Here is a 21,111-nt window from a genome sequence, read left to right as displayed (position 1 = left end):
AAGTTATTTCACGAATTTACTGTTGTCTTAAAGGCGTCCGCTAGTGCGGGCGGGTGCACGGAGCGTGCGCGCGCAAGCGCGAGCCTCTCAGCCCGATTCGAAGAACGATTAAGACACGTTTAAGATCTTGGGGGTCATCCGTTATTAATTACGTCACACGTTTAGGGGGAGGGAGGGGGTCAAAAAAATGTGACATGTGACAAGGGGGAGGGTGGAGTCACAAACTTTGTGACGTCACTTTAACTTCATCAGTAACCGAATTGTTTTTTTTATTCGCTGTACAGTTAAATAACGAGTTTTTGAAAAGATAATCGTTTTTATACGTTTAATTTTCTTTCATAATCGGTTTTTTGTTATAAAATTACAAATATCCCTTTTATAAAAAAAAATTGACAATATATTAATAATACCTAATTCGATTTGCCGATTTCGTTGAAAACAAAATTGCTAAAAATGTGACGTCACACCAGGGGGGGGAGGGGTTTGCCAAATGTGACCAAGTGTGACAATGAGGGGGGAGGGGTCCAAAAACCTCGAAATTCGTGTGACGTAATTAATGGATGACCCCTTGGAAAGATCTTTAAAAAATCTATAACTAAACGACATGTCAAAATTGACATTTATTACGATTCCGCTGTGATCCCAAGAAGGTACTACGATATTTTTAACGTCAAAGTGACATTGGTTGCCCGAATCGAGCTGCTTCTGTCAATTATACGACATACAAACGATATCTAATTGAAAACTTATCTATACCAGAACTTACCATTATCGAATCTCATTCTTCGAATCGGGCCGTTAATAGGTAAAATCTGTCGCATGCATCCGCTCCAATCAGCGTTGCTTATACAATGTTTCACCAACCCGCTTGCCCGCTCCGTGCAACCGCATCAACTCGCGGACGCCCTTAGGTCGATTTGGGTAAAAGGTAGGGGAAGTCCGGGAGACTGGACCAGGTAAACTTGGACCAATATATAAAGAAAAGAGTATTATATTTATTTTTAGCATGCATTTGCCATGTCCAGATAGATACTCAAATCGTTAGGTGATATTGGAAAGCTGATAAAATAAATAATTTGATTATAGCACTTGTTTTAATAATAAGTTTTTGACTGTACTTTTCTTTCCACATGTAACTAATACTCATCGAGACAATTCTAAAAACCCCAAATACAATTAGGTTACGTTGTTTTATCACAGAGTTCCTATGACCACCTCCTGTCTCCATCATCAGATCATCTCGACGGTACCATAATATTGCATTGTCACCCGACTTACATATGTATGCAAATTTTCAGCTTCATCGGAAACCGGGAAGTGGGTCAAATTTAACTTACAAGATTTGATTACAAACAGACAACGGTCAGGTGAAAGTAAATAATAGCTTGTAAAATGGTTCAAGTCTCCCACCTGGCCAAGTCTCCCAAACTCCCCCTAGGTATCTAACAAACGTAACAATTACAGACTATCTAATTTTTAGTTCAATGCAACATGTTGTACGGTCACGCCTGAAAATATTGATACGTAAAATGTGCCAAAAATATATATACACTACCTTAATATATGGGCAATAAATTGGTGTATACATACATATTATCGGCACTTTTTTCGTATCGATATTTTCAGACGTGACCGTACTGAAAAGTTGTGTCTATTATTATTGAACAAGCTTCTGCCCGCGACTTCACCTGCGTGGAATTATGATGATTGGCAAACAGATGTTGCTCTGATGACATATTATAATCTGTTGAACAACAGGTGTAACTGCCCCTTAAGATACATGTATCCTTACATTTTGTTACCTCGCCTAGAAATAAAGAAATTATTCAATAAATAAGAAATGCAATTGAACAACGTTTTTATCGACATCTGGCAATGCATGTGGTATCTTCTGAAAACGTGACATTTGCCAAGCTATCAAAACAGACAAAGATGTCTGCCAGCGCAAATAAGAGGAGCAAGCAACAGTTGTCGCAGTCACAACTCGACTAAAGAAGTTTCTTTAGCTCCTGCACCCGGCGGTAACAGATTCGATTCCCGGCGGGGGCCATTCAGCGCGCCCTTTTGTCAACTGTACCGTGTCATTCACGTTGGCGCGCGTGCGCGAGTGATGCGAGTTTTTGGACGCCAGTGTAATGTGACCTTGAGATCTGTAACAACTGTCTTGAGATCTGTAAGTGTGTAAGCGCACACTTAGTGTTGAAAATCTTTAGAGTTTTATAGAATTTTTAGTCGAGTTTAGAAGTGCGATAAAAAATTGTGCGACAGATGGTTATTGCGGTAAACTATTCGACATGACCATACATCGGGTTCAGTGGCGGATTAACCGAACAGCAGAAAAAGCATATGCTAAGGGCCCCGCGCTTAGGGGGGCCCCGCGCTCCGACCCTAACCATGCGATTTCGGCACGCGGAACCGGCCAAGTTCAAGTAGAACTCGGACTCCGCGGATCCTGTACTACCACATTTTATTTACGATGTATTTTTTTTTTCGTAAGTCTGTAACAATATTGATCAATTATTATTATTTGTTATGATCCTATCTATTTTTCTTTATGACGATACCAAATTTAAAGAATTTTTAGGCTTGCGCAAAGACCAATAGCAGAGTTTAGCAGAAAACCGAAGGTGCAGGTGAAGGTGGTGAAGGTGTCTCAAAACTTTTGTGCATGGCTAAGCTGCAGGAAACAGAGCTGGAAACGAACAAAAGAAGATACTGTGTTTATAACATATTAGTGAAAAGCAAGGAAGGATGATTTATTAATTAATTATTATTTCAAATAACAAATTGCACCTTACAGCTAATGCCTAATGATGATCAGCTTTGAACCCGTAGTAGGCCAAAGGACGCGCTCCTCTACGGCTGGCCGGGCGCCCAAAAATGCCGAGTTGCTGCAAAGCCGTGATACATATGATCTAACTGTCAAAATGTTATAAAAAGAAAACAGCGGGGCCCCTATGCAGGCCTTTGTATTCGCATAGGCCGGATGTAAAGCCCTACACAGGCCTCACATTGGTTCAATTCTAAACTCTGTTCTCCTACAATTCAGCCTTTGCATGGTGGCGCGCCACGATAGAACGCTCCGGGCCTCAGCCCTTATACGGAGCTCGGCCTACGGCCTCGTTCACACTCTGGCATTGGTTTCATTCTAGGCTCTGCTTTCCTGCAGCTTGGCCTTCAGCTTCGCTCGGGAACGATACGAAATCGGGTGGTCCGGATATTCAGCTCGTGGAGCTCAGCCTTCGGCCTTGTTTTTTGGCTCACTTAGCCATTAGTTCCCACTTCTTAGGTCCTACTCACTTTTCACCTATTTTTACAAACTTTTATTAAACTTAATAATATTGATGTTGTTAAACAGTATCCCTACATGCTTTTATTTAACTTGCAATACTCGTAAGTTATTTTTAAAATCTGCAAACCATCTGTAAACCATTTTTTTGACCATTTGTCAAAATTTGGCAAAATCGACCTAATCTGATGATGAAAACTTGAAAACCGAAGGTAAGGAGGAAACATATATAGAAGAAAGGAACTGTGATAAAATAACACAACTTCATTAAGATTAGGCTCTTTTAAAATACGGAATAAAAAAAAACAGACTAAAAATACACTGCATAACATGTTAAAAACTAATCGAGAACGAGTCGAAAAAAATTAAGACATCGTAAAAATGTTGTGATGGTACTGAATCCTCGGGGTGCGAGTCCGACTCGCACTTAATTTTGTTTTTTCAAACCGGGGGGCCCCGCGAGCTATTGTGCTAAGGGCCCCGCGCCTTCTTAATCCGCCCCTGATCGGGTTCTTTGGTGCGGGAATGTTTTCGTGTATTTATAACTTTGTTTATAGTAAAATAATTACCAAACTATGAATTAAAAATAGACAGTAAGCTCCAAATGCGCTTAGATATATTAAAATAGTATCGGTTTTTATAGTTTATACCTGTTTTTTGGCTAGTGTAAAACATTCCCACACCAAAAACCCTTATGTATGGACATGACATATCCGCCACAAACTTTTATTTAGAAAATCATGGTTCTCGATAAAATGGTTTTGCGATAAGTGTTTGTTCGGAAGATCGAAAATGCGACTAAGTAACTTACTATGCTTGAATGATTAACGTATCTAAGCAGGTGCTTTTGACGCTGTCTCGCTCGTTGTAGAATCAGTCATCTAGTGGCCTACAGCAAAGACATGCCATCATACTCGTACTCCGCGCCATAAACATGTTCGTACATGATTCCTATACTAGAAGGCTCCCTTGAGTCCCAGACTCTCTTGCGCTAGGAATATGTCCCTGCTCAGCAGGCAACTTCCGGGGCATTTTTTATTCGTCCCGGCAAAGTTGGGCATTGGGCGCTACCGATTTATTCTGTTAGTGTGTTTCGTTCAGGTCTATAAATATTTTCTAAGTTTGACAGGAAATGTATTGCATGAATATCTTAGCAGAGACACTCCATGCTTTCTTTCTACAAAAAGTACCGTGCAGTGACTAAAACAGGGACAAGGGGAAACCCTTATAAGCTTCAGATTCTAACCAAAGACATTATCTTTTTTGCTATTAGAAATAAACCACCAGTTTTAATTTTTCATTTATGTTTTTGTTAAGTTCATAAACTACACACCTAATAACTGTCTATAGAACGTTGCCAACGATTATTTATTGATAAGCTGGAACATTTATTTAACACAATAAATGAGTCCAACTCTTCAATAATCCAGTAGTTAGATATTTCTAATAACATCTAAGTAAGGAAAAAGTATATAGTTGTAGGTATCATTTTTGGAGCTTACAGAACATTTTCAGTCTCCGATTTAATCTACCAAAATAAGTCACAACGTCGTACCGCAATACAACTACAACGGTAACATACAGCGTTTTGGATAAGGACGTGGAAATCTGAAGGAACCTTTGAAATCAAAGGGAAGGTGAACGTCCCTATGCCAAGATTAAAAATTCCCCTTCGGAATTAATCCTACGCCGAGGACCAGACTAAAATACAACCAAATAGCCTCAGGCTAAACTTAGTGCCATCTGATAAAGGCAAAAAAATATATGAAAGATTTAGCCCTGAAGTGTTACGAAATTATTAATTAGAGTTAGCCACTTTTAATTAGGTACCTATTTATGACGTTACCCAATGAAAGAATTTCTCATCAAGTCTACAAATAATAGTAAAGTATTAAACGGCGTGTGCCATTGTAGGTAATACCGCCGTTAATCCGCTCACCCGCTCGTAAGCGGATGCCCAAAGAGCTATAGTCATACATAATATTATACAGTGAAACCTACAGAGACGGTTTGTAGTAGTTCGAATAAAAGTAGTCAGCAACGCGGACCCGCAGTCAACTTTGATAGGAACTATCACCGATTGTACATTTTGTATCTTTTGCAGCTGAAATGCAGTTAATTTATCCCAGTTGCGTCCCCAGCTGCTGCTTCGGAACTCAGGGTCCGCTTTCCGACTGTTCGTATTCACTTTGCATCCATTCATCCCTTGCAACGGCCAGCCAGCACTCGTTTGGCATTTCCTCAATTCAGGCGAAGCTAACCCTGCATGGAATTTGCAATAACAAAGTGTGTCTATGTCAAATTTCTATTTAAATATGACGCTCATAATGACACTCCCTTTATTCTGTTCTATTCGGTACAAAGTTAAGCTTAGACGGATTCTATAAAAGTATATAAGGAGGACAAAACTGCAACATGCGAAGCACAAGTCATTTCAGTCGATAGAAGTTCAATGGCTGAGAATTGGAGATTGGACTTACCTTCTGTTTATCCAGCTGGTTCAGGATGTCGTCCACATCGCCCACGGCCACGGCCTGCGCACGCAGCATCTCTGTCTCGCACGATACCCACTCGCGGATCTACAGACAAAAAGAGAAAAAAATTATTCACCATACCCAGATCACCCAAACTGCAAAAGATACCATTTGGTAACAGCAGACAGCAATACTAAGTTATATTTAGACAACATCTCCTTATATGGAGGTGTACGAAGGATCAATAAACTGTGACAACTATGGTCAGTCTCGGTCAGAATATTACGAATATACTGGGGTCCCCTAGATCAATACCTACCCTCCAAGGCAAATCTCAAGTAACTAGTGGGAACAGACACAAAGTGAACCACGTCATACCTACTTTACTGACTCGAATTCGCTAACTCACTAGAATGAGACCTAACTGAAGTGTAATTTCGTGTTTTCCGAAATATGTATAACATTCAAGCAAGTGCTTTGCTTCAGTAGTAGTAGTTAACATTGGCATTTCTATGTAACCATGTAGGCATAAGAATTGAACAGAAACACAAGAACATTTTCGAACCACATATATTCCTTTATTTTCTCCATTTACGGAAACTGTAACCGAACTGTTCAATTATCTGGCCCAGCACATGGACCCAACGTTGAACCCGCGGCTGACCTCCGACGTATAACCTGGCACTGGCGAGGGTTCGGGCATCGGTGCCGAACACTGATTTACAGAGTCTTGGGAAACATACGGGGCAAAAGTGTGAGCAGGCACGAAGCGAGTTTACCATAGTATCTATGGCCAAGAAAAGAAAATTAATTTTAAGAGTTCAAAAAGTCCCCTTTTGACTCTCAAAAGCATATTATTGCTTCGAAATTCAAAAGTTAGAAATAGTTTTCCAATTTTTTGTGACCATAACTAATATCTGTAGGGCTAAGATGGTCGGCTCTTCATCATTTGTCATCATGGCTGTCACGTTCTAACAAGTATGTAAGCGCGAAAGTGACAGATATAGTGACAAGTGATAAAAATGGAACCGTGCTGCCACCGCTGTAGTCATAAAAATCGTAGAAAATACCGCTTCATTCAATCACAAAGTAAATATCTATAACGGGTCTCTATTGGTTCCCATACATTTTTAGTTCCGATTTTCTCAGTCCATAACGTTTTCTACCATAATTTTTATTAGTCATATTGTTAATAGTCATAAAATTAAACGACATAAATTGTAGATCCGATTTTTGCAGGTCATCATTATTGTTAGTCATAATATTTGTCGGTCATAATATTCAAAGCTCAGATTCTATATCATTACATAATGTAGAAGGTAATAAACTTGTTTATAATAATTGTCGTAAGGTCTATTTTCGCAAGGTATAATGATCGATGTTCACTTGATTAGTTACTAATACAATTCAATGTTCTGGTGTTGCCAGACTTCATAATGTCGCATTCAATAAAAAACACTCGTAATAATTATAATTTATAAGATTTTTTGCTATTCTTATAGATATATTTTATTCTTGTTGTTTGAACTAACGAACCTACCTGGGGAAACATGATTTTTTGTTTGGCTTACTGACTTTACCTCCGTTTCCTATATTTCATGTAACTTATTAATACATTTCGTGCCGCCATCAACGAGTCGACGGAGCCCCGCTTCGCGGGACTCCTATTTTCGCTCTGAGGGACACAAGGTAACTAACGAACCTACCTGGGGAAACATGATTTTTTGTTCGGCTTACTGACTTTACCTCCGTTTCCTATATTTCATGTAACTTATTAATACATTTCATGCCGCCAACGAGTCGACGGAGCCCCGCTTCGCGGGGCTCCTATTTTCGCTCTGAGGGACACAAGGTAACTAACGAACCTACCTGGGGAAACATGATTTTTTGTTTGGCTTACTGACTTTACGTCCGTTACCCATATTTCATGTAACTTATTAATCCATTTCGTGCCGCCAACGAGTCGACGGAGCCCCGCTTCGCGGGACTCCTATTTTCGCTCTGAGGGACACAAGGTAACTAACGAACCTACCTGAGGAAACATGATTTTTTGTTTGGCTTACTGACTTTACCTCCGTTTCCTATATTTCATGTAACTTATTAATCCATTTCGTGCAGCCAACCGTTTCCTATTTTTCGTGTAGATTATTAATCCATTTCGTGCCGCCAACGAGTTGACGGAGCCCCGCTTCGCGGGACTCCTGTTTTCGCTCTGAGGGACACAAGGTAACTAACGAACCTACCTGGGGAAAAGGTTTTTTTTTTGTTTGGCTTACTGACTACCATGCCGTTTCCTAAATTTCATGTAATGTAGCTTACTAATGCATTTTGTGCCGCTAACGAGTCGAGAAAACCTCGCTTCACGGGACTCCTATTTTCACTCTGAGGAACACAAAGTAACTAACGAACCTATCTAGATACATAAGTTTCTTTTATTCTTATTTTACAGCATAATTTTAACAAGAAATTATCTAAAGGCATAATTATAAAAAGAAGCACCTTCAAAAGTATGTCTTTAAACTTTTCTGAGTAAATATATGTATGTGTATAAAGTGGTATAGATATGATTTCTTAGACGTAATTCACTTTAGTAATTAAAACTATATGAATAATAACCATTAGTCCGTTAAAATGTATGCCTTAAAATATTTCTGAATAATAATGCATAGGCCTTAGAATGTTATACTAATCAATTTTATAACTTTTGCGATTATAGTATTTAATATTATAGAATGATAATGTTCGAACTATTAAACGTTATGCTTAGCAAAAATTATGACTATTGATCTTTATGTTCTTTAATTATATGGATATCAATTTCTGACTATCGAAATTCGGAACAATAAGAATATGGGAAAGAAAGGGATCCCATCTATAACATCTGAACACACATCGATAAGTTTCTTGAGTTTTTCTGTAAAACATTTACTCGCTCTGATTTCTTTGTATTACACATTTCTAGCAACGGAACATAGTAGGTACCAGACATATATATATATATATATATAATATATATTGGGTTGGGTTAGGGCGACTGATTTTTTTCTTAATATTTTTTTTTTCATTTTCATTCAATCACTAGTGTGAATGCTGTCACGAAGCCGTCCGAAATAACCACTCGTACGTCTTCACCACAAGAATATTACCAAAGAAATATCGCAGGGAACGGCAGTTTCCGTGAATGCCAGCCGTTTTTAGGGTCGCCCCCTCTGCACATTCAAAAATATCTCCACTCGTCTGCAACTTTTCTATTTAATCTTGACCCTTAGACTCTTGGCCACTATTCGAGATCTGAGTTGTAGATTATACTGGTTATAGGCATTAATGTTAGGGTCGACCTTTATTTTTATAAGCCTCCGTGAGGGCTTCGTTATTGCAGCCTTGGCTACGGATTCTATTCGGAAATATTGATACAAAAGCTGCCCTTTCTGAGCTAGAATGCGCTTTATTTTCAACAGACTTCTTAAAAAGGGTAAGGCGCTTTCAGAGTATTATTACATATTCATTTATGTTGCTACGTAAGTACCTTGGAATTTTAAAAAGGTTACTTAGTTTTTATTTTCAGTCATTTGTGTTCAGCCAATTTAATTTGACGACCAGTCTGGTGTGGTCTGGCCTATGGGTACAAATCCCGGTAAGAAAATTTATTTGTCATGTTTGTGTGGTTAATGAGCTATAAAAAGTTAATCTTGAAAATGATTATTTTAATAGCCCAAGTGAAAGCCTATTTACAACGAACGATGACTTTTTCCACCAGCCATGGAAAACTTCGGGGCTACAGACCTTTCGCAGAAGTGCAAGACTTAATGAAATTGGGTCGCCAATGAGTCGAACTCCGACAAAAGTAAGGTGTTTGCACAAGACGTAATTCCTGACGTGATGAAAAAAGTTTTACGGCTATAAAATTGGCTATTTACTCTGTAACTGTGTTTTTCGTGTTTTTATTTCTATGTACAATAAAGTATATACATACATACGTACATAAACTTGGTGTAGTATCAGATTCTGTTGTAAAATTCTAAAGTGAATGTAAAAGTGAGTTTCGACGTGGATCAAGAAATTTAAGCAGTTTTAACATTCCGGTACCAAGGCTAATGTTGTAAATGTTTTAACCTGTGATACCTTGTCATGTAGGTATGGACCATTTTATACACTAAACTTTTGATCTGGTAATTTTTATTTTATTTCTACTCAGGCCAGTCTACCCAATTAGAAGAAAAAGTTTTAAAACAAATCACGGCTTACCATTTTATTTCTAAGTACAAAACACCTCTGTAATACATGTAACACCTATGGAGTTGCAGGTGTCCATAGGCTGCGGTGATTGCTTACCATCAGGCGGGTATGCTTATTTGTCACCGTCGTGGTATAAAAAAAACGCGAACAAAGTTTCTTTAAATGCTTAACGTAAAGATATTAATTTCTCCTGGAACAAGCAGCGATGTAGTAGTCAGATCTAACAATGGCTCCTGTAACTATGATTAGACATTCAGATTCCAATTCATAATGTCCTGTGATAGCGGATCTCGTCTCAATACCATTGGGATTTCGTACGTTCAACATCATGACTGTCTCCAGTTTCATTCAACTTTTGATCTTATAGAGTTTAAGATAAAGTTACTATTCGTACTTAGCTGAAGATTACAAATAGTAACGGTATCGGTAATGCCTAACGAACTGTAGTTATATCTACCCGTATTTATTGACTGTTAACTATCCTGTCATGCAACAAAATGGTAATTCGTCCTGCATAGGGTTGTCATACGAAAAAATGGGATATCCTCAAGAAGAAGAAGAAGTAACTCGCCACAATGCATTGTATCTATAGTGGCATTACCTTAAATTTTTTCTACCCATCTCCAAATTTTTAGCTACCGTCTAAAGTTAGTTGAGGTTTCCAAAAACCCTGACACTCTGCAAGTACCCCCGCAATCCTGACAAAGGGCCAAAAATCCTGATGTGTCGGGAAAATCCTGAAGTATACCGTGTCGGGCCTTGTATTATTTTTGAAGCATTTTCCTTGAACGATCATTTCGGTTGTGGAATGAGCTACTTGCCGAGGGTTTTGGTCAAAATAGGACTTTTCCAATAAACGAGCTTATACAGTCAGCAGTATATGTTTGTCATCCCTATCAAAAGCTATTTTTTTGCAACCGGTGTGATATAAATATCTCAGAATATTTCTAATTTCAAAATAGCAGCCACAGCTTTGGGTCTTTGAAACTTTTTGTAATCAAGTTTGGAAAATTTCTCATAGCATATTTTCGTAACTCGACGAAATAAAATCATAAAATGATATTGCAAAAGCTTTTACAAAGAACATAAAGTCGGTTCTAATGGGGAAAGTAATCCTTTAGTCGTTTAGGCATTTCGTTACCTGCCTCTTTCTTCCCGACAGACCCTAGTCAAAATAAAGACTGGTAGTGTCGAAAGAAAATTCTATTACATGTTACATGCTAGTACAGTCACGTGCAATAATATGTTACACAACGAAGGCCGAAAAAATATACACGATCGTATTTGTAGAGCTATAATGGCGTGTCACATATTTTTGTGGCGTTCGAATAGTAACATAATTATTATTATAAGTGACTGTTCTGACTGTAACACTAAGAAAAATTGAGATTGGTTGGCATTTTTTTAAACATATAAATCATCGCTTATTTTCATATCCTTTTATTATTCGTGATTATCTTCAATCGAGACTCTCGGATCGGGCTTTAGTAATTATTTGAAAACGTGGAAGTGAGGGACAATGGGCTATTCAAAACAAGGACGAAAACTTTTCTAAAAGGGCTTCAAAAAACGCCTTGGTGAAAGATGTCATTGATATAATTGCCATGACGAGACTATAGTATAGAGATTGAGCGTCTTTATTATTTATTAGTCTCTGTCTCCCGCAGTTTACGGCGATAATAAAATTTTCTCGTTTCCGCCGAACTGTCGTCGGCAGGGCGCATGCGCAAAGTGCCCTCAATGTCAAGGTCATTAATATGTATGCGGAAGAGGTAATCTTATATTTTTAACTCTACGTGTTCATAAGCGTTGGATTGTAACAACAAAGATGCGTGAGCGGTGTGCACAATTAAAAAAATAGTGAACCAATCAATTGTATTCGAGAATAATGGTTTAATTATGTTGGCTAAGATGATATCCTGCCTTTTCGCAGAAAATTGTATTGCCAAATTTCCCTTGCCAACCAACTTTTCGCAGACGTTTCATTTGGCCGAATCACTTTTACCGAATAATTATTTTGTAACTATTTCATTTCCCAACCCCATAGTTGGGAAATGAAAACTGCTTACTAGGTTGGGTTAGGTTGTGGATTACGTAAAGTTGGGAAATGAAATTAGCCCCAATGAAACTTCTGCAAAAAGTTGGTTGGCAAGTGAAATTCGGCAATACAATTTTCGGCGAAAAGGCAGAGAACCATGAGATATGGAGATGTTTACAATGGTCTTGACACAGCTCTATTATCAATTGAATAATAGCATACATATCATTTTAGACCTGATCAGCTTAGTCACGTGTATATCGACTACGAAAAACGGAGTATTTATCGTATACATATATTTATTTCTTTATGTTGCCAACCTTTCGGCACAGTTACACCATGCCATCTCCTTGGAGTAACAAAAAAACAAAATATAAATAGTTTTAACTATAGTTTTAATGGCCATAGTTAAATCGTAAATTTGGGTATAAATATCTTAAGTAACTAATGTTAAATAGGTCGTAAAAGCTCCCAAAACCTAAACACATACCGTAAACCCTCTAACCTAGTTTTCGTTCCATCGTCCAGATTTGTCCTTTCAAATAGAAGGGACACTTTTCTAATTGGTTTGTATACCGGGTATATTCTTAAGTGCATTACATTACGTGAACATTTAATAATACACGGAAATTAATTATATCTCTCCTTGTTTTATTTTCCAATACGCCGTTTTACTCACATATGTGACGAGCACGAGTCATAAGGTGTACCCGGCTATTTTCTACTGAGCCACTGTTCCTTCCTTGATCCTACGCGTCTTGTAATGTGTGGGTGTGTAAAAATAACACAAATCAAATAGACAGGTAATTTAATTACTTTTCAAATGGCGTAAACGATTGTCATCGTGGCCACGCGTCCTGATTAGTCCCTTATTAGCGAAGTGTCCCTACAGCCCTCGGGAGGGAAGGGAAGGGGGGGGGATACTTCCCTAATTGATTCCAGTTTTGGGGGTATCTTTCACTCGGCGAAACGTGCGGGAACTGCCGAGAGGGAGGCGACGTGAGGACCATACAGATGCTGGGGTCACCTGTGGCTTTTAAGAAAGGGTGTTCACGAGGAGATCTTTAGGTGTGCTTCTCAGAAAGACTAGTTTCTAAATTTTAAAAGCCCCATTGAGACAGTTCAAGAATTTGCCTTGAATGTCCACTACAAGGAAAACTTTGAAGTACTTTAAAGTATTAGAACTATTTTCAAAACGTTATTTTCTTATTGACATGTGATAAAGTCTGCACATGGAGCATACCTCATTATTTTCAAAAGCGATAACAAAATAGTTGTTAGCAATCGAAGTGTTTTGAGTCATAACTCTAAAATTTACCAGTTTTTGTTGCAAAGTTTGGGATCAAACTACACAAGGCACGGGCATACAAACGAGAATCAACGCGTTTTGTGAACGTCAAGGGGTCCTTAAAGTGGAGTGTCGATCCACGGAGTGATCAAATATGTATTTCATTTTAGTGCGAACATGTTCCGTAGTTCCGTACACTCTCGCATCTGGAGTAATGGTTGAGTTTCTTGCGGAAGTTTGTTTACGAAATAACAAGATTTAACGCTCTGCCGCTTTCCGAGATGAATAATAGATAGTTTATAGTTATATTTTACGGCAGTTAATATGTTTACCTGTAAATAATATATATGAAGTTTAAGTTCTCGTAGGCTACTAACCTGCGACACGGTAGTGTCAAAGTGCGCGAGCAGCACAGCCGGCGCCTGCGACTGCGCCGAGCGCCGGCGGCCCGACGCGCGGCCGCTCCAATCTGGAACAAGAAGATAGTGTTGTAGGCAACAAGAAAGGCCACTTCAAATGTTACGTCTACGCGGACAGACGCCACACTAGCATCTTGAGCGCCGCCGTTTGGTCAGCGCCATGGAAAATGGTGTCACTGCGCAGTTGCGGCACCGGTCCGATGAGCAGCAGCCATAGAATTGACTAGATGCTGACGCTAAACGACGCTCAATAAACACTAGTTTAGGATCTGTCTTAATCTTACGCATTCTAGAATAAATAAATTAAAGCGCACCTAAGCAAGAATTAATTTATTTAATGAAATATACACTCGCTAAATATGGAATGGACGAATTGAATATGATATTGGTAATGTTGTGGTAACTTGGGTTTGAATATTATTTGCCATTCTTAGCCACAATCTCTCTACTTAAGGTTGACTGTTAGAGAATGCCTCGTGGCCTGCCTTTTGTACGGTAAGATTTTTTTCTTTTGTGCAATGAGGATTAAATAAAAAAATAAATGTTACTATTTATTTGTAACGCATATTTTTTTATCAGGAAGGTCACAAGTTATAAAGTCACAGCCTATATGTCCTATTTAATAAGTATTTCGTACTCATACGTCAGTTCGGTGAACATGCAAACACAAACAAGCCATCAAATATGTATCGCCCTCGCGCCTGCCAGCTGTCAAACATGCCACATCGCACACACCGTAAATATTACAGTTAGTCAACCTTATTCCAAGGACATTAAGGTTCACCAATGATTAGTTAGTATCTGTTTTAGTATTAATATTTAATTTAGCAAAGATGTTAATTCCTATAATGTTCTCCGTATAAATTTGTAATTGCCGCAATAACAGTTCTAATAAGGATTGGCTAAGAGAGACTAGGTAAATGTATGTTGTTATTGTTGTATGTATGTTGTATTAAATAAACGGATTTATTATTATTATTCTTGAATAAACAACGAAGTATCGTCAGCATGTTGGAATTTATTTGTGTCATTAAAGTGAATGATATTCCGACGAAAATCAATAAATATTTTCGGTTATTATATTGGATGTAGTCACTGAAACTAATATTTTGTATAAAGAAGCTCTCAAACAAATTACGACTCGACGTTCTTATGGTTCAATACAAAAATATATATAGGAGCCTAGCCAAGATGCATAACAATCATATATCATACGCAGTGTTGGCCGAAACGTTAATGAAATTAAAAAATATTGGCCATTATCCATTATAAATTGAACCGTAAACAGCAACCGTCCGTAACGGTTACGGTTTAATTTATAATGGTTATTGGTTAATTGCAATTAACCTTCGGCCAACACTGATCATACGTCGACAAGCACCAAACTAGATATTTGTTTTACAGGGGGGCAAATTTATTTTTTAACCTCTCGTTTTAATATTGTTAGCCGAGTAAGCGAAAGATTCCAGAATTGAACCACGAGCGTAGCGAGTGCTTCAAAAAGTGGAAGTTTGAACGTTACGAGGGTTTCAAGGCACGAGGGTTAAACAAATTTCGGACGGATTCGAACCCACGACCATCGGCTTCAAATGCTGGCAGGGTTGATGGTTGATGACGTTCAAATGGCTATGTAACTAAGGTGGAGTCAAATATTTTTGCATGTTCACTGCCATAGTGTCAGCTTAGGGCCTGTTTCACAATGTCCAAGTAAAGTGTTGGTTAGCTAATTAACAAATAACTTAACTGCCAGATAAAAAGTCCTAACGTTAACGTCAAAACTTAGCACTTTATCTTTGAAGCACAAAGAGAATGGAAAGAAGAGACTGGATGTAGACAGTCGAAGATGATGATTAGTGGAATAGATCATAGGAGAATCAGGTATCTTCTGAAACTAGGTAAGAGTAGTCTGAGACTACTGACTGGTATCATAACCGGTCACAATACTCCTAATAGACATCTGAAGACAATGGGCATAACTAGAGATGCCTCATCTTGTCCACACTGTGGTAAGGAGGAGACCAGCTTGCATGTACTAGCGGAATGTACTATGTATGCGGCACCGCGACATAATACATTCGGTAGTGACACACTAAAAGAGAATGAACTAAAGGATGTCGAACTTAAAGATGTCCTTCTGTTCTGCAGGAAAACAAGAAGATTTGAGGAGAATAGTGGGGGAATACCGCCGGGTCAGTAACCTGCAGCTCCAACTCCAGGGGATTGGGCTGAATGAACGCAACGAGCGATCGACAACCCGCCTGCTTCCGGCCGGGCGTCCCTGCACTACATCTACATCTAGCACTTTATCTACCAGTTAAGCTTATGAAACGTCAACGATGACTTTATTCGTCGTATAAGTAGCTTATTCAGGACTTGACTTGGGCATTATGCAAACAGGCCCTAATGTTGTTGTTAATACTATTATATGCAGCTATAATAGAGCTATTTAATAACTACTCATTTAACTATGTTCAAAGGGTCAGCCGACCCGACTAATCCTTAACTCGTTATTGTCATAGCTAACGATGTTGCGTCGACCCCGAGCTCAAGCAGTTTATTAACTGTATTATAGAGGATCGTTCATAATTAAGAGACTTGTATTATCGTCCACAAACACACTATTGGGACCACAGAGTTGGCATATAGATAGGGCCGCTTAAATTATGACGAAACCGTGACTTCGTGATGAGCCAATTTCGTACGCATACACACTTACAAACTAACTGAATGATATCAAAAGTGACGTTTTTGGTTAAAGAAATGTCACTTTTGACAAGGACAGATCAGATTCACATCTAAATCAGATTGAAAAAAAAATCGAATACGCCTGTTACATTTAAACTTCAAAATGATATTTAGATTATGTCCATTTGTTATTTATAACTTGCCCCTGTGTCTCGCTCGCGCCAATACATGTACAAACAAGTACGAGCAAAATGCACGCGCGAGTAATAACTAAGTAACATCATTTAGATATCATTCTCATGTCAAATGTACATTCGAATAGGCCTCCTGGAGTAGTGAATGTTAACATGAGAAAATTGTTGTACCTATTATGAAATCAGTTTTCTTTCAGCGACCCTACCCCACCCACATCCTAAATGCTTCAACAAATCTGATGCTGACTGCACTTAATGCTCTGATAACTTTCCCACATTTTATTAGCAAAGAACAACATCGGAAATATATTGTATATAGGGAGATGTTGTCGAAGGCCCCACGTGGCGATAATGGCGGCGTGGAGCGGATGTCGCCGCCACTCAGTAATCACTTGCCGACTAACGCCAATGAGAATATCTATGCTGATGCTTTTAGCGTAATCTTTGTGTCGTGTCTGCAAAAACACGCGTTTGTTTTGTGAGTATTACTGACTAAACAGTACATTTATTTGATTAAGTAAGTAAATACGTAAATATTCTTTATTGCACCAATAATTATACATTTTACATACATGTAAAACTACAAATAAATTTTCAAGGAAAATAGAACCAGGTAACGACAGGCGGTCTTATCGCTAAATAGAGTTTAAAATAGAAGTATAGTTACAAAGGGCATTTTTACTCGATCTCAGGCGATACCACAAAACAGAGGCAGAACGCTTTAAAATATGACTTCCATCTATATATGATGATTTAGCTAATGTCAATTGTGATCGTAGAGCATGACGTTGTTCGGTAGTTATCTTTAAGTGTACTCGTAGAGCATGACATTGTTCGGTAGTTATCTTTAAGTCTAGTCGTAGAGCATGACGTTGTTCGGTAGTTATCTTTAAGTGTACTCGTAGAACATGACGTTGTTCGGTAGTTATCTTTAAGTGTACTCGTAGAGCATGACGTTGTTCGGTAGTTATCTTTAAGTGCACAGTCAGCGTCAAATACTTTGTAGCAACCAAAGTAGCCAAATAGTTCGGTAGACCATATATTTAGTATGGTGTACCAAACTATTTGGCCACTTTGACTGCTACAAAGTATTTGACGCTGACTGTACTCTTAGAGCATGACGTTGTTCGATAGTTACTTTTAGTAAAGCGATAGCTGGACTTTACGAACAGTCATGTCGAATAAATAATGGTTAAACGCATTTCAAGGTAATATTTTCATTATATGCACACTTTCACATTACTTAACTGCATAGTAAGCTATCAATATTACACTTTAAATAATATTAATTAGCAAAAAACAAATTACGAGACGCCATCACCGTTATGGAGCTCAATCGGAATTCCGCAAAACGCTTTTACGATATGGTTTAGATACTAATTTGTCAGTTTCAAAACTTAATGATTAAATTTTAATATATTTACATATAAAATTATATTATGAATCAAATTAAGGCTACAATAAGTAATATCATAAATTAATGTAACTATGTGCGTCCTGAAACGAATAAAAGTTGAAATGCAATGAAAATGTGGACATTACGGACAAACACACTACCAACTGGAGCAAATATCACAATCATGTTTGCAATAATCACATATTATTCCCAACATACAATATCCGGGCCCATTAAACCGATAGAGATCAAACAATAATTCTCTCTCGCTTCAATTCCATCAACCCCAAATGTATTAAACACGGAACCCCAAAATTGGAGCAGCTTTCCTTTGTTAAGGGTGCGACACTATAGTCAGTCTACGTCAAATATAAGTGTACAAATTTGCACCTTATCTTTATAAAAATAAGTACAAAAAATTATATATATCTTTGAAGTTAGTTCCAATAGTGCTGGGGTGCGTACGAACTGTGTAAGGGGGCCTATTGAAAGGTAAAGTAAGGAGGGAATTTGGTAGCGAATGCATTTTGTATAAGTGCTGTATGATGATATTGATGATTGAGTTGATTTTAAACAATTAAATGTGACATGCGGGTGACTTTAAATTGAGCATTTTGTATTGCACTCGGGTTTTTACATTGAAAAAAATGTGTTGAATACGAGGACATGACACATAAGGGCATTTCATAATCCGGATAAGAATTGTTGATGGAGTCGCCATTGCCGGATACGGCAAGGAAGGAGATGATGACTTACTCACATCTTCATGGACATCATTTATGAAATACTTATTTAGGTTTCTTGATATGATAAAAAAAATGTAAATCTTATTGAACACTGCGTTGCATTTTAGTTTTTAGTTAAAACTTATATTACCTACTTTTTAGTATTTAGTTAAAACCGCTCAAGTATAAAATAATACTTTGTTCAAAACAACAACTTGCATTTTTGCAATATGTCACTGTCAACGTTTTTCTTCTGTCCGATATGTGTCTCACGTCATACTCATGGATTAGAGACGCTAGAAGAAGTTTGTTGCTGTTTCAGTAAATCAAGGAAGAAGTCAAATGTAAGTTAATTAAACACAAGGACAAATGTAATAATATTATTATGCAGAAAGCGGTGATCTTGGACACGGCGCGGATAATGCGGCGGTTCCTCTCTCTGCAGCCCTGACCACCGGCAGCTTGGGCCCTGCCCCCCTGCTGGCAGCACCCTAGGTTAGGTTTTTTATAATGAGTTTATATATTTTTGTAAGTGTTTTTATATTTTACTTTCATATTCATACCTAAAAACCTAAACAAAGGCCCAAAATAAATAAAGGTATATTAGTCACCTATTTTCTATGCGATTTGATATTATTGTCAGCCCGCGTACACACCTAAACTTTCCTTGCTTATGTCCCTTATGGTAGGTATGTCAAAAGTTCCTCCCCTTTGACATTAGAAGTCAAGCCACGCTAATGTTATTAGTTATTATTTCTCCACCGAACACTGTCTATGACCGTAATATGATAAGATTCATATACTAGCCGTGTCTTATCCAACCTCGACATTGGCAGAAAAATTGATTGATAGTTATTATTTTTGTAATATCAGTTTGTAGTCGTTTGGTAGTGTTTGAATAAAGGTATTGTGTGTAAAAAAACATCCGATACATTAGTAATACGAGCTTTACGATCACGGAAATTGGTTTTATCCTCAGTAAATAGATATTTGCAAAGGATGCAAAGCGAAGACAAGTTTCTTAGGTAAGTACCTGTATATTTATCCGTAATCAGAACATAGTTTATTTATTTATTTTAAGGAGTACCACAACAGCTACAAAAACATTATGCAAATTTAGGTAACAATACAAAGTCAATTACAGGTATTAACAGATAGAAATGGAATAACAATATAAGAAACTTTGCGCGCAAGTTCACACAATTCCATCACGACTTATACATTCAAATTATGACAAAAAATAAATCTATTACATAGGTGTCAATTTAAATATCATTACAGGAACGGAATCTGCTTTAGTAGGTATAAAATATAAATGACGTCATCATTATCAGGTCAATAATGGTGCCCATAACGACTCTCGTGGCTTAATGCTTTCCTGTACATTTGACCAGGTTCCGGTTTTGTGAAAAAAGGGACGAATACTCGAATACCTATTTTATATTTTACAAGAAGTCTCTTTTTATATATCTATATTAACATGAATACTTTCGACGAATTTATTACTTTACTGTACACCTCTGTACGTTAATATTATCGTTTACCTTATCCACGATTTGTTTTCTTTGTTGCTTTTAATGCAATACTGACTTAAATAATAGTAAAAGCTTTACATAGAGTCTCCTGCTCTTTTGTCCATTTTTATGGGTATTTTCCACTCTCTTTGCTACTAAGTATCAAAATTTTAAAGAAGTAGAAGTTCACCCCTGCTCTATAAATCACGTAAATGCAAATGACCAATGATGAGATCAATTATCATAATGAGATTAGCTTTAAGCCACTGATTAGCATAGTTTATTTATACGTCGGTCGCGAGGGTGCGCCCCTGCGCCCCTCAACAGAGCGGAGTTGGAAACTGGGACATGTCCGGGACAGTATACTAGACACGGGCACGTGTCCGTGTCAGGGAATTTTACATGTCATTCATAATTTTGTAAATTTTAAAACCACGATGGGTAAAAGTACAAATGAAAATCGATAGGAAAGAGAAAGGTCTGAAGACGAAATTTTGTTACTGAAATATGAAAAAAATATAGCCATAGATAGGTATTTATAACGTTAACATATCGCACAATCTCCGACTTAAAATACGTGAGTGACCCGTTTTAATACATTTAATGTCTGTGTCTAACGGGAGCTCTGTTTTAATTATCAAGTTGACATAATTTGTTGGTAGGACCATACTTGGTCTTCAAGTGCGTGATTACGGAGTAATAATATTCTAGTGACCGCCGTCGACGCACGGGCCACACGTAAACTTCATTGGGCTTATCAAAACGTCGAAATTCTTTATTTCAATATGAAATAAACATACACTATCAACAGACTTTGGAAGTCGACCGACCGCCGTCGACGCACGGGCCACAA

At 37.8% G+C, this 21,111-nt stretch overlaps 1 protein-coding gene across 1 annotated transcript in view; it reads right to left on the bottom strand.

The window, feature by feature from the left end:
- LOC133515617 (uncharacterized) overlaps positions 1 to 21,111 on the bottom strand; it is a 1,004,237-nt gene that overhangs the window by 795,069 nt on the left and 188,057 nt on the right. The window contains 2 exon segments of the mRNA XM_061848189.1: positions 5,770 to 5,868; positions 13,703 to 13,794. Of these exon segments, the coding sequence (XP_061704173.1) occupies positions 5,770 to 5,868; positions 13,703 to 13,794 (191 nt within the window).

This window comes from Cydia pomonella, chromosome 2 (assembly GCF_033807575.1).
Source record: "Cydia pomonella isolate Wapato2018A chromosome 2, ilCydPomo1, whole genome shotgun sequence".
Classification (NCBI taxonomy): domain Eukaryota; kingdom Metazoa; phylum Arthropoda; class Insecta; order Lepidoptera; family Tortricidae; genus Cydia; species Cydia pomonella.
This window is presented reverse-complemented; position numbering and strand designations above follow the sequence as displayed.